Source organism: Oryzias melastigma, linkage group LG3 (genome assembly GCF_002922805.2).
Source record: "Oryzias melastigma strain HK-1 linkage group LG3, ASM292280v2, whole genome shotgun sequence".
NCBI lineage: Eukaryota > Metazoa > Chordata > Actinopteri > Beloniformes > Adrianichthyidae > Oryzias > Oryzias melastigma.
This window is the reverse complement of record NC_050514.1, coordinates 30128764-30142278: the sequence shown is the minus strand read 5'-3', so window position 1 is coordinate 30142278 and position 13515 is coordinate 30128764. Positions and strand designations below refer to the sequence as shown.

General features: G+C 39.4%; 3 protein-coding genes across 5 annotated transcripts in view; all 3 read right to left on the bottom strand.

Annotated features, from left to right (window-relative positions):
- The window catches only part of LOC112160376 (AT-rich interactive domain-containing protein 3B), a 78503-nt gene extending 74111 nt beyond the window's left edge, over window positions 1-4392 (bottom strand). The window contains exons 1-3 of one of the 3 annotated variants that reach the window (XM_024294846.2): window positions 1961-3788; window positions 1832-1885; window positions 983-1606 (exon numbers count right to left, since the gene is read on the bottom strand). In XM_024294846.2, coding sequence (XP_024150614.1) covers window positions 983-1606; window positions 1832-1885; window positions 1961-1987 — 705 coding nt within the window. In that variant the 5' untranslated portion in view covers window positions 1988-3788. Of the gene's footprint in view, window positions 1-982; window positions 1607-1831; window positions 1886-1960; window positions 3789-3917 lie in introns of those variants that run through there. The other 2 variants (XM_024294848.2, XM_024294847.2) reach the window with 2 other exon arrangements.
- A 255-nt stretch (window positions 4393-4647) lies between these two features.
- On the bottom strand, window positions 4648-12958 carry fam219b (family with sequence similarity 219 member B). The gene is made up of 6 exons (XM_024295717.2): window positions 12053-12958; window positions 11586-11694; window positions 9310-9403; window positions 9154-9231; window positions 8339-8390; window positions 4648-6131 (listed from the first exon to the last, which is right to left on the bottom strand). The coding sequence occupies exons 1-6, from the start codon at window positions 12125-12127 to the stop codon at window positions 5985-5987; spliced, it is 555 nt and encodes a 184-aa protein (XP_024151485.1). The 5' UTR covers window positions 12128-12958; the 3' UTR covers window positions 4648-5984.
- Window positions 12959-13102: 144 nt separating this feature from the next.
- The window catches only part of LOC112160863 (cytochrome c oxidase subunit 5A, mitochondrial), a 5865-nt gene continuing 5452 nt past the window's right edge, over window positions 13103-13515 (bottom strand). The window contains exons 4-5 of the mRNA XM_024295718.2: window positions 13321-13443; window positions 13103-13239 (exon numbers count right to left, since the gene is read on the bottom strand). Coding sequence (XP_024151486.1) covers window positions 13330-13443 — 114 coding nt within the window. The 3' untranslated portion in view covers window positions 13103-13239; window positions 13321-13329. The remainder of the gene's footprint in view (window positions 13240-13320; window positions 13444-13515) is intronic.

The window sequence follows — 13515 nt, the reverse complement described above, 5'->3', positions numbered from 1 at the left end:
CCCCTCCTAATAAAAGACACCAGGCCACAGATTGGGTGGTGGTCAGCAACAACTTTGCCGCTACGGTCCTGTTCTGACAACGCTCGCACAAAGCCGGGGCCGTCCCTCCGAATAATGCCGCTGCAGACAATGAAGAGCCGGCAGAACAAAGCAGGTAAAAGTCATGCAATATTCACTCCATCCCATCCACCTGAAAGACAGGCGGAGATGATTCAAACCGCAGTAATCACCAAAAAAAGGCACAACCACCTGTTGGAGCGGGAGTATTTTTGAACACCGCCTATTGTCTGCGCTCTGAGGCTAAATTAGGATTTAGTGGTGGCCAGAATTCAAAGACATTTGCTTCTCAATAGGCCGCAATAAAACCCACGGCGGCGGGGCTCCCTCCGCCCACTGACCCGGCTTTTTTTATATCACCTCTGAGCGCTCCGTTTAACCTGTTGCACCTCATCCGTGACGCCAAACCGCACAGATTTTGGCTCCGGCTGTATTTACCTTCCAGGGAGAGTTCACTTGGCACTTTGCCGACAGCTTTTTGGGGAGGGTGAGCTGGGGTAGTAGTGGGGGAGTGACAGGCTGCTACTGTGTCCAACCTTTCCACCCACCCAGAATCCTCAGAGCTGACCCTGTAAACCACCCACAGCCTCCCCTCGCAGCACCTGGACGGGAGCCAAACCCGAGCCGGAGCGCGGCGCCAAGAGAGACAAAGAGCGAAAACGAGAGCCGCACGCTCAGGAGGAGGACCCGCCACCTCGCCGCTCCGCCTGGCAGAAGGCCAAGACTCACTCAGGAGGCCGTTTCACCGCAAAAGCCAGCCGGCGGTCAAACCTCCTGCCGAGATTTCAAGTGTTTCGCTGAGATAGGGCTGGAGCCGCGCAGAGCTGACAGCTGAGGCGGGCCGACCCCAGCGCCAGATGGGCCCCTAAGACAGATCGGTTCAGGAAGTTTTTAAGCTGTAAGAGGATGTGATGCAGATGCTGACCTGTCTGAAGTGGTCCTCGAAGCCCCACTCGGCCTGTCCGTTCGGGGAGGCGGCGGAGTTGGGCCCGGCGGGGGACAGGCCCTCGTCGGGCTCCTGCTTGACCCTGACGGGTGGCGAGGCGGCCCTCTGAGGGGCCGAGGCGGCGTAGCTGGCGAAGGGGCGGGCCGGGATGCGGGACACGTTCTGCTGCAGGGCCAGCGTCTGCTTGTGGAGGAACTCCAGCCCGCTGGCGCTGCCCTCGTCGTCCTCGCTGCCCTCGTCTCCCTCCATCATCTCATCGTCGTCCGCCGAATCCCGGCCCCGGTCCTCGTCGTCCTCTCTTTCAGAGTCCACGCTGCTCTGGTTGGACATCCGGGGGGGCACGCCGCCCGAGGGGATGCCCCCGCCCAGACCTTTGCCCACGAAGGTGGCCCCGGAGGCCCGGGCCGCCGCCAGGATGGCCTGCTGGGCGGCGACCTGCTGGGCATACATGATGTGGGCCTCACGCAGCTTCCGCTCCTTGCGCTCCATCTCCAGCCGGGCCTGCTGCTGGCGCTGGAGCTGCTCCATCACTGCCTCCAGCTTCATTCCTCCTGTGGAGGAGCTTTGGGGAAAGGCCACACCGGGCTCCTGAGACATGCTGGGCTGTAGGAGCAAGAAGAAGAAAATATTCAGAAACTTTATTTAATAGAACAAAAGTTTGGTGTAAATAAAGTTTTCTCATTCAAAATCATTAACTGTTGGTAATTATTTAAAGGGGCAGCAGCCTTTGAATGGAGGAAGCTTTCAGCCGCTGCGGTGCCAAAAACGCAACAGCGGTGCGTTTTTGGCACCGCAGCGGCTGAATTATAAAGGCGCGTGGCAGCTCACCTCTCCCACGAGTGACTCCAAATCGAACAGGCGCGCGCTCACACGTGAATATCTCTGCTTTAAAATAAAGTAAAATAAAATAAAAAGTTACGCCAACTAACTCGCGAGTGCGCGCGGCGCCGGACTCACCGTACTACTGCTGGATTTGTCCACCATCCCTCCTTCCTTTGGGTTTCGTCCTCCTTCTTTCCCTCGTTTCTGGCACTCCTTCAAACACTTGTAAACACGCAGACACGCGTGCGCACGGGAGAGGTGGGTGGGTTGGAGTGAGGGGGGAGAGCGAGAGAGAGAGAGCGAGAGAGAGAGAGAGGAGGGGGCCGCGCGCGCGCCCGCAGATTCCCACTGATCCGCCGAGTCCGGCCGCGGTTCCGGTTTGATCTCAGAGGTTCTTTTAGTGGGTTCGGGGGCAGACTGGGAAACGGCCCGGTCTCATGTCTCGCAGCGCGCGCGCGGAGGTAACTCCCAGTCGTTTTTTTTTCTCTCTCTCTCTCTCCCCCTCCTCTCCTTGAGTTGACACCCCCCGCATGGCGCACACCAGCATAGACCCGCCCAGTCACCGCAAAAAATACATCAACCTTCTCAGTTTCTCAACCACTAACGACCACTCTGAAACCAATCCACGACATCATTATTATTATTATTTTTTCACAGTCTTAAATCACCTAAAATAAGGTAAATGAACACCTGAATTCTTTTATTTTCACTATTTTTTAAATTTGACAAATTACTTTTTATTTTTCTAATAATTAGTTTAATTCCAATGACAAATAAAATGTAATTTACCTATTTTTTTATGGTGAATTAAACCTGAAAAACGCCTCAAATGCTTGAAGCTCAACAGGTACGTTCAGAACGGTTTCCGGCTTTTTGGCTCCCCCTAGTGGAAGAAAAGTGAACATCTCCTAGTTTGGGGGCACCTTTATTTATTTATTTATTTATTTTTAATTGAATCATTTAGACATCATAACGGCTTCTCTATCTTCAACAATGTCACGTTGAAACACGAGCTTTATTTTCTTTTATTTGTTTTATTGTTTACTGCTTTTTGTAATTTAAATTTTGTTCTTAATTTTAAACTTTTTTCTGTTTCATTTCTTTTTTGGAGTGAAGCACTTTATAACCCTGAAGATGTTGTCAGGCACATTTTTTTATTCTTATTTTTTTTACACCCATTGTTATTTAATTTTGTCATTTAAAAAAAGAAATCAACCCAAATCACTGGAATGACTTTAAACTGATTATGTATTTTACAACAAATAAATTCAATACATCTAAAGGGGCCATACAATGATTTTCTTTCAGAGTGAACTATATCCATGATCATATATTACCTTTGGAACACTAAAAAAATTAATTATTTATGAAATATTAGTTATTTTCGTGAGTTTTTTTCCTCCAAACACGACGAGCTCTATTCGTTTTGTTTGGAGGAGAAAGAATGCTGAGTTGAATCCAAAGACCATCAAACCTACTATAAAGCATGGGAGTGGAAACATCATGCTTTGGGTCTGTTTTTCAGCAAAAGGATCAAGATTATTGATCTATGTAAAGGAAAGAATGAAAATTGTCAGATTTTGAGGGATAACCTCCTGCGATCAGCATTGAAGATGAAACGTGGCCGGCATGATCCCAAACACACCGATGGGTAACGAAGGAGCGGCTTCATAAGAAGCATTTGAAGGTCCTGGAGTGGTCTAGCCAGTCTCCAGATCTCAACCCTATAGAAAATCTTTGGAGGGCGTTGAAAGTCTGGATTGTCCAGCAACAGCCCCAAAACACCACTGCTCTAGAGGAGATCTGCATGGAGGAATGGACCAAAATACCAAAAACAGTTTTACTGCTGTCATTGCCAACATATTGTATATAATAAAGTATTGAATTGAACTTTCGTTATTGACAAAATACTTTTTTTTCCACCATAATTTGCATTTGGTGTGATTTTTCTGGATTGTTTTAAAATTAATCATTCATAAATATTTATATAGTTAAAATGTGGCATTTAAATTTTCATTTCAACATTATTCCACTGTTTACAAAGTGTAACATATTGGAAAAAAAATCAACAAAGTTGTTATGATTGACTTACTTCTCCTTATGAAGTCTGCGTGAAGCTCCGTTTGAAGAAACACATCAATAACCTGTTTGTAGAAGTCTTCCTTTTCCTTCTTCAGTTTTAAAAGTCTGTCAGTCTCAATATATATCACTGCCAGTGACGAGTCACAATAAATTCTTGAGTTTAGACACGTAATGCTCCATTTAAAACATGATGCTAAACAACATCAAAGAATGTCTGAACCGGTCTGAAAGGCTGCAGTTGACTAGCTATCACTAACTCTATTATTCTATCGCCGCGGCGTCACATTCTCCGGGCTCACCAGCGCCCTCTGCGGCGAGGCATGTATACTGCAAGCATTTCTAAAGTGCATTTTTAGCGGATAAAAAAGACTAAATGAGTCACAAACTGGCACCAATTTAATCAGACAGTTGGTCAGAGTTAATTTAAAAAATATATATATTTTATGACGATAAAAAGACGAAACTTGTAAAGCGCATGCATCACCCTGCACTGTGTATTTGAACAGAAAATGCATAAATTCCCAACTTTTTTCCCAAGAAAATGTTGAAAAAGGAACACAGACAAACTAATCATAGAATAGATATATCAAAATATCATAAATATTTGTTTTTTTATTATTAAAAAAAAGGATTTTAGTGCTATTTTATTCATGCATTTTGAAGCTATATTTTGCATCCATTTTGCATTAATGGTGTGGTTTTATTTTTTTTGCTTCCATCAAAACATAAACACACAAAAACATGTTTTCAGAGCTTTATTCTAAACTGAAAACCAAATAAATGTGTTGGTTAAATAAAAACAAAGATTGAATAGAAAACTGTTCTTTCCATCAGCACTTTACAACCAGACAACCACCAGCAGATTGTCCCAACAGTTGCATAGCGCAGGTGAGTCGAGTGCTACCGACCACTGAAGTGCAAAGTTTGTAAGTCAAAACGCAGCGCGGGGCTTCTTCAAACAGGTCCAGTTTCAACAGTGTCGCAGGAGAACATGCTCACTCACACACACACAACAACACAAACAGGAAGAGTGAGAATGTCATGAATGAAAGCGTCTTCAGACTCTGCGTTTGGGCGCCTTATTCCATTTAAATACATTTAAATGCAGGTGGAAACCAAAACAGTTGTGCAAATTCCAGCTCTTATTTTCTTAACGTCTTTAAAAAAAAAAAAAAAAAAAAAAAAAGAAAGGCAAGTTTACCTGCAATTCATGCATCAAACCTCCTGACAGGATGCTTTTTTAGTTTGTATTTACACCTTTTTAAAAAATAAACTCGCAAACATAATAATAATAAAAGCCCAACAGTCGCCTCAAAGAAATCCACAAAAATGTTTTCTGTTCTTGTTGTGGAGAAAACAAACACTGTAACAAACAGAAAATGAACAATATAACAAATTTAAACTTAAAAATAAAGTGTAAATACTTAACTTTAGTGTACGTATGATGATATAAAGAGAAACACACAAATACTGTGACCCATTTCTGCGAGGACACGTTCTGAGGAGAAACGCCACAATATGGTCACAATAAAACTAATTGTTCAATATTTATCCACCAATTACTTACATATTAAGTAGATTAAGATTTAAAAATGAAAACCGAAGCATTATATTTCCAATCATTGGTTTTTAAACCCTCAGAGTTTCTGGATTAATTATTGATCAAAGCGAGTTAGTAATCTGATTACATTCAAGGCGTATAACTGACATTTTTTTGTGTTTTTAAACACTGCTCATCATTTCAAAGCACCGATCTGCTTGAGCGAATCGTCTCGCTCGTTTTACAATTACTGGTAAATAATGAATGAGCTCAGATACACAGAAGAGCAACAACATAAAGGAATGATGTTCCGAGTCAGATCCATCCTTTGACTCGACTCAAGCAGTCTTATTTTCAGTACTTTTGCTTGATCCTGTTAAACCGGATCAACTCATCGATCAGGTTGGGGGGTTATTATAGTCACAGTGAATAAGGCTTCCTCTCAAACTCCTGCGGGTTTTCGTCCTGCAGCAGAGACGGAGTCCTCAGGCAGCGAGCAGCAGATTCAGTTCAGACTCGGCTGAACCCTTCAGGAGGTCACTGGACGCAGCAGGAGGGGCCGTCGCAGCAGCACAGAGACGAGCCGATGACCTTAGGCGGGATCAGGTCCAGGTCCTCGTCGTCGGGGATCTCGTCCAGCCGGTAGCCGTCTTGAAGCAGCTGCTTGCTCAGATCAGGATGCACCTGGAAAACAAAACCGCCATGACTTTATGGATATGTCCAATGTGAGGTCGGGGTTTGGAGCCGCATGGAAAACACATTATTTGACCAACTCTGTGAGCTACAAAACCACCTCAGGTGTTTACAAATCACTTCCGCTGGAGCTACGACGACTCACCGAGAATGTTGACAAAAAAGCCTTAGCAAAAAGTCTAGATTTTTCCATAAAAATTACTAGATTTATTAAAAATTAAACAAAAATAGAGACTTAAGCAAAAGATTTTTAAACCAGTAGCCAAACTCACAGATGAAAAGTTTTTTTGGATGGTAACATTTGAGCTTTTATTTAATAAATGAGCTCATCACAAAAGCGAGGATTCTAACAGGAGACAAAAAAGAAGCAACAATGAGGATCAAAGTCAGTAAAAAAAATTATTTTACCTAAAATTAGTGAAAATTCCATGAATAATCGCTCAATTTTTAGTTTTAGTTTAGCAGAAAAACATTTGAGGGTTTAGGCTTCAATGAAAAACAGAAAACAGGGACATCTGGTGGCCAACCAAAGTCATTGACGCAGTTTTGTACTTTTTAACTTTTTTTTTTTTTTAAACAAGGTGTTAAGAGATATTTTACATGGATTCAAATCCTTCTTTTACACGGATTAGTATCTTAAATAAACAAACAAACTAAAAAAAACATATAACAAAGGAAGAAGCAGGCATGTCAGCAAACAATCCGGAAACACAGACCAAAAATATTTCATTATTTAATGCTCAGAGTTCTAGTATGTATTCTATTTGTCCCAGTTTTCCCTGAATTTGTCATCTTTCAGTCTACTGATGCTGTTTCAATTACCATATTTTCTGGAGTATAAGTCACAGTTTTACCCAGGGGTGCGACTTATACTCAGGAGCGACTTATTTGTGGTGTTTTTTCAGACATAAATAGGCTCATATATTTGTTATTTTCCCAGTAAACACTGGTTGTCCTTTACTGGTTGTTTCCTCTAACAACCACTAGAGGGCGCTGCATTTGAGTATAAATATTTGCAGAAGAAGTGCCCTCCAAAACAAACATGGAGGAGAATCTGATGGTTTTCCTCTTAAACTTTGATATTTATTTTATACAAATCAAAAGGATAGTAATCTTGTATTTATTTATTTATAATTACATTTGGCAGATTTGTTCTGAAATGTCAGATTTTTGTCCTAAAAGTGAGACTTATACTTCAGAGCGACTTGTATATGGTTTTCTTCTTCTTGATTAGGATTAATTGCGACTTATACTCTGGAAAATAATCAGAGAACAGTGATTTTGTCAGAATTTGATTATTTTTTTAGCTGCTATTTTCTTTGTCGATTGTTAGAAATTTAAGAAAACATTTTAAAATGATGTACGACAACATTTTAAAGATCCACTCTGATGAAAAATGTGTTTTTGGTGTTTTTAACATCTTCTTGGGGGAGGACATACATTAAGAAAATTAAGTTTAAAATTGCATTTTTGGGTATTTATTTATTCAAATTGTTGTGGTTCAAAAAGAGATGAAAAATGTAGAAAATTTGCTGGTCCCAGAAAACAAAAGGTTTTTGGATTTTGGTTAAAAACAACACAATCATAAATGGAAACACTTTTAAAATAAATCAAAATATAATTGGAGTGAGTCTTTATTTATAAAAATTAATGCAAATATTAAGCTGTACAAGGAAGAGCCTTTTTAAGGGTTGAGGTATTTCGACTTGACAGGATCAAAGGGAAGCAGGTTTGACCAAAAATTTGAAATAAGATCTTCAGGAAGACATTTTGAAAGTCCTGCAGTCGTGTCAGAGTCAGGAATTGCCTGGAGGCCTATTGTGTGACTAAACGCCAGAAATATTAAAAACACAAATTCTGCCTCTACAGTTGTGTAACAGTCATTCTATTGTGTCTCTGCTGAAAGACTTGGCAGCAGATGAGGCTCTTATCAGTACTGCAGAAATGTGAGATAAACAGATTCCTTTCAGCCTCTCAGCCCCTCACCGACCGTTTGAATGTGGGTTTACGACCGGCCTGCCGGTCCTCAGATAGGCTTGAGTGAGCTACATTCAATATTTGTGGAAGGAGAGATTTGACAAACACAAGACTTTTCAAATTGTTCGTTTCCTCTTTCAGGGCGAATAATCAAAGACAAAGATCTCAAGGAAACGACCACACCGCCACGATTCACACTAAAAAATATCTGGAGGACTCACCTCAGCTGAGGAGTATCCTGATGAATACTGCTCAAAGTCGATTTCTTCCTCACTAAACACAGAGAGGACAGTTTAGAAGCAAACTTCACAGTAAAAGCATAGAGTTTGGAAGAAGAGTTGATGCTGGAGTCGATCTATTTGTGCATTTATAATAGAGCTGGCACAATTAGTCAACTATTAAAATAGTCGACGACTAAATTAATAGTCAGTTAGTCGTCACTTTATATTATATGGAGTCGGAGTGTGGTAAAGGTGAAAGTTATAACGGAATTCTGCTAGCTTTTTAGGCTATTTTGGAGTTTAGCTAATACTTCAGCTACATGCTAGCTACTTTGGCTAATTTAGCCTTTCTCCAGTTTTTTAGTCTAATTTGGAGTTGAGGTAATATTTTAGCTACATGCTAGCAGTTTTGGCTAACAGGCTTTTTTTTCAGTTTTTTAGGCTAATTTAGCGTCTAACTAATATTTTAGCTGGTTATCAACGTCAGCGTTTTCAGCTATTAGCTTCAGCGTTTTTAGCTATCAATCTCAGCATACTCATCTATCAGCACTAGCATCTTCAGCAGCCAAATTCAGCTTACAGCATTAACACTAGCATTATCACAGGTGATGCTATATATCTAGTTTTCAGTTAGCTTAAAGCTCATGATGGTTAAGATGTGTGTTTTACATCCACTTTGTGCATGACCCGGTTTGTCGACTAATCGGAAAAAATAATCGGTGATTAGTTGACTATTAAAACAATCGTTTGTGGAAGCACTAATCTATAATCAGCAACAGAAACAAAAAATGTCCTTAATGTTGATCTGTAGTGACCTGTCTGAATCCAGAGCAACCAGAGTTTCTTCAGCGTGCTGGCTCAGAGCAGCGTAGCCCTTGTTATACTTCACAGTCCTGGAAGCAGGAAACATTTCAGATTTTAAAAAACAAAACAAAAAATAAACTTCTTGTTTACTCGTCAGGACTCCAAACCTCTTCGCTCCTTGTCTGGACGGATGCGTCACGGTCAGTCCAGCTGAAAGAGCTTTCTTCTTCAGCGCTTTCCTCGCCATCTCTCTGTGTTTCTCTGTAAAAGAAAACAGGTAGAACTCGTATTTATAGCAACATATTATCAGATATTGATTCCCTTATAGATCCTCTGATAAAGTCCTAACGGTTAACAGTCAGCTTAAACGTCGTATTATTTGAAATATAATACTTTAAACGTCGTAAATCAAGTTTGCAGAACTTCCTCCTTATTTCTGAAGGCAGATGAGAAACTGGAAAAGTCAGAATGGAGAAAATTATTTCAGATTTATTATTTTTTTGTTTTGTTATGACTTCTCTGGAAAACTTGAGAAAATAAACAGGAGCCAAATGCTAAAGCTAAAGTACGAGCTTTTTTTAACAGGTTTCAACCTCCCTCCACTGGTCACATTTTAAGATCATTTTAGGAGGATTTTGTTTGCTTTTAAGGCTCTAAAATAGCCTTTTCTCCTCCGTTTCCTCTCAGAGTTGCTACAGCTTTACGCCCCGTCCTGATCAGTCAGGCTATTTCAGCTCCTGAGTTTGAATAAACTCAAGCTTGAAGGAAATTGTGCTTTTGCACCCAAATGTGGATGGAAGAATCTGCCGATTCCCATCAGAAAGGCCTCCTTCTTCCTGAAGGGAAATCCTTTTTAAAACTCGTCTCCAGAGCTGTTACAAATGATTTGTTTTCTCATCGCTGAGCTGCAATGATTACTTTTAGTTATTATTTTCTCACTCAGTCAAAGTGGTTTTCCTTTTCTTTCTGTAGGGGTATTGGTAGAGTGCTTTTTGTTCATAAATTGGACTGAAATTACTGTAATTTTCTTGATTCAATTGAACTTTAACAACCTAGAATTGTTTGGATTAACTGGATAATAATGGTTTTAATCTTGGTTTAAATATAGTTGAAAATGAAAAGCCTATTAGGTAAACAGACCAAACTATCTTGGTACAATGATGCTTCTCCCGTCTTTAGTTATTTTGTGTTTATGTGAATAATGATATTTTAAAAAAATATATTGAGATTACCCACTCCCTTTTAAACACTTCCTGTTTCTCATAATTATTTAGCTGTGTAATTTTGTGTTTAATAATCATAGTTTTGTGCTTTTGCTCATCACCTTGGAACTTTCAAAATATTGAGTAAAAATCTGATTTGAACTGAAAAACATTGATTTGTTCTGTGGGCTGCACATCAAGTTGCTTCTTAATTAAGTTGATAGTAAAAAACTTGAAAACAGAATTAAAACTCTGGCTGGTAAAAATTCAGTTTTTTATTATTCAAAGTTAGAACATGTGACATTAAATCAGAAATAGTCACTTTTTTTTTCCCTTTCTAAAATCACGTTTGCACTCTAAAATATAGAGGTCTTGTAACTGAGCAGAGATGTAATCGATTACACGGGTGCTAAATTCCTTGTCACACACACAGAAAGTGACTTTTTGCTCATGATATTAAAGATGGAATCTGTAACAGAACTAAGTCACGAGCTCAGAGATCCAGACTGGAATGTCACAGCAAATGTATGGCAACAGAACTGATTCAAGTGATTCAGCTTTGGTCAGATTGTAAAAAATCTTAATTTAATCAGTTAGCTACACAAATATTCAATGGACAAGTTAAACCAAAGGTAGATCATTACAGGCTGACCGTCATGTTTGTTTCACTGGAATGGAAAAAAATACTTTAATAACTTAAAAAGAAAATGTCATTAAAAGGAGAATTTTAACATCAAATTTATCTCTGTTGTGGTGTCATAGTTCTTTTCAAAAGACAGACAACAAAAACACTTGTTTTTAGAAAATGTACAGTTTGTTACACTCAAATGTGTGAAAAAGGACCAATACATAATAAGTAAATAATCTAATCCCTCTTTATTTAAAATATTGCAACCTTTTATTGATAGTTCAGCTGTTTTGAAGAGTAACAAAGGTTTGTGTGTGTAAATCCCAACCTCACATGACAAATTTACAGCCGCTTTTGTTGAACAAAGAAGAACAGTAACTCATGTAGGACATTTTTAGGTTAGTGAATTACTACAGTTTCAAGAAAACAGCCAATAGCAGTATATATCATCACATCAAATTGTCTCAAAGGGAACCAAGCTCGTTGGTTTATCTGTTTTCACATCAGTGCAGATCCGAAGAGCCAGATAAGGCTGATCCTTTAATTGTCCATACTTAATCATAATTCCCTTTTTACTGACCGGTTTCAGTCCTATCCACAGAAGAATACTCACGCAGTTTGAGGTGGATGGCTGGAGCTTTAGACATGATGTAAGGTCCTCTTTTCTCCACTGGTCTGATGCCTCCATCTGTGGTCTTTGGTCTTGTGGCGTTGCTGGACCCCTGATATTTAGTGAAGACACATGAGGAGGTGGGACAATGATGATAAAGGATAACTTCACTATGTTTAAAGCCTAAAGTGCTAAACACAAAAGTATGCAACATGAAAGCTTAGAAATCCCCCCAAATAACTTGAAAACGAAATTAATTAACATTTAAAAACATTTTTATAATTGTAATTTAAGTTTCACAATTGGAATCACATCCATATTTAATAATATCCTGAATAGACACAAATTCTGTCATAAATCTAAAGGAAATTGTATTGTAAACAACTGTCAAAACACAATGCTAAGCAAGCTAGCTAGCCTCCTTGTTTCGGTTTACAAACTATCGTTAGCCGGGCTGCAGCTCACATTACCGGTAAAAGACGCGGTTCCTGCTGCGGATCCAGAAGGCTGTCTTTTTCTGGCTCCTCCATAATGTCGTTCATCATCTCGGCGTTAGTTGTCACAATTTGCGGCGTAAATAATCCATGACAGTCGTCCCGTTTCCTCAAGGAACAAACAGGCACTTCTAGCTAGCGGACTAGCTAGCTAGCCGCCCCGGCTCTGCGCTCAGTACTGTGATTGGTTCACCACTTCCGGGGAATTTCAAAATATAAAACCGGAACATACATTTACTTTGAAAAGCCAGCGTTTAGGTCTAAAGATAAAAAGGTGCATTTATTTATCCTTAGTGAACACAATCACTGCATTATAATGTACAACATCGTAATACAAGTTAGCAGCAAAAGTAAAACAAAAGATAAAAGAAAAGCCTTGACAGATTTAGATTTTAGCAATTCATATCAGTTGCTGCCATAAGACATGATGTCCATCTTATATCTACATAATGTTGTTTTTCATGGCCAAATTAGAGCTTAATCTTAATTTTCTTTTTTTTTTTTTCCTGCACGTCATACAGTCTCTTAAAATGTTCTTATAAAATAGTTCAGCACAACAATAATATTAGAAATTATTTCAGGTTAAATCCTCAGAAGTATCCATTCGTTTTTATTTGGTCTGATAAACCAGGCTTGTTGAACAATACAAAGATACATTTTAATGTATTTATTTATCCATAGGGATTCAATTAGGCATTTTAAGTCACAATGGAGTAAAACAAAGTACTTGTTCTTCAGATTTTTCATGGACTTATGTCTTCTCTCAGTGCGTCATTTCATTTTATTTAACATTGGAACTTAACATTTGAATTATGCAAGTTGTAAAAGTTTAGTTTACTGTTAAATGTGCATTAAAACATTTAGCTACAAAGTAAACAGTAAATTTGAGATTTTAAATGATATTTCAGTCATAAATTCAAACTTTTCACCATCTAATGGCAAAGAAAAATTAGGGAGAATAGTTTATACTTGGCCAAAATTAATGCAATAATTTTGCTTATCAATAAATTAAAAGCACACAAAAACTCATTTTTAAATATCATTTTCTTTATTATTTTCACCACTTTGTACACAACAAGATTGCAAGTGTTTAATTAACAATATAGACAGAATGACAGAACGGGAAGAATGATGGAATCCCCTTTCTCAATCCTTTCTGGATCCTGAGGAGACAGAAAAACGTGTGGCGTTCAGTTTAAATAAAGTTTGAGTGAGTCTCCACAAACCATATAATCTATTCCAACCTTGATAGTTTATGACTTGTCAATTCCAAGTTCTTCAGGTGTTGAGATTCCAAGTTCCGCCAGAGTGGGTTGTAATTCCTGAATGAGGTAGGGATAGATGTCCTCGTGAGGACCGGCTTTATCCTGCACAAAAAAACAAAACACAAAAAGAACATTTAGACCAGGGGTCTCAAACTCAAATCAGCCGGGGGCCAC

Coding starts and splice junctions, on each gene's coding strand:
- fam219b (XM_024295717.2), bottom strand. CDS start 12,127: ATGATGAACGACATTATGGAGGAGCCAGAAAAAGACAGCCTTCTGGAT. Junction 9,404..11,585: donor AGCCATCCACCTCAAACTGC/GTGAGTATTCTT, acceptor TTTCTTTTACAG/AGAAACACAGAGAGATGGCG. Junction 8,391..9,153: donor GTTGCTCTGGATTCAGACAG/GTCACTACAGAT, acceptor CTCTGTGTTTAG/TGAGGAAGAAATCGACTTTG.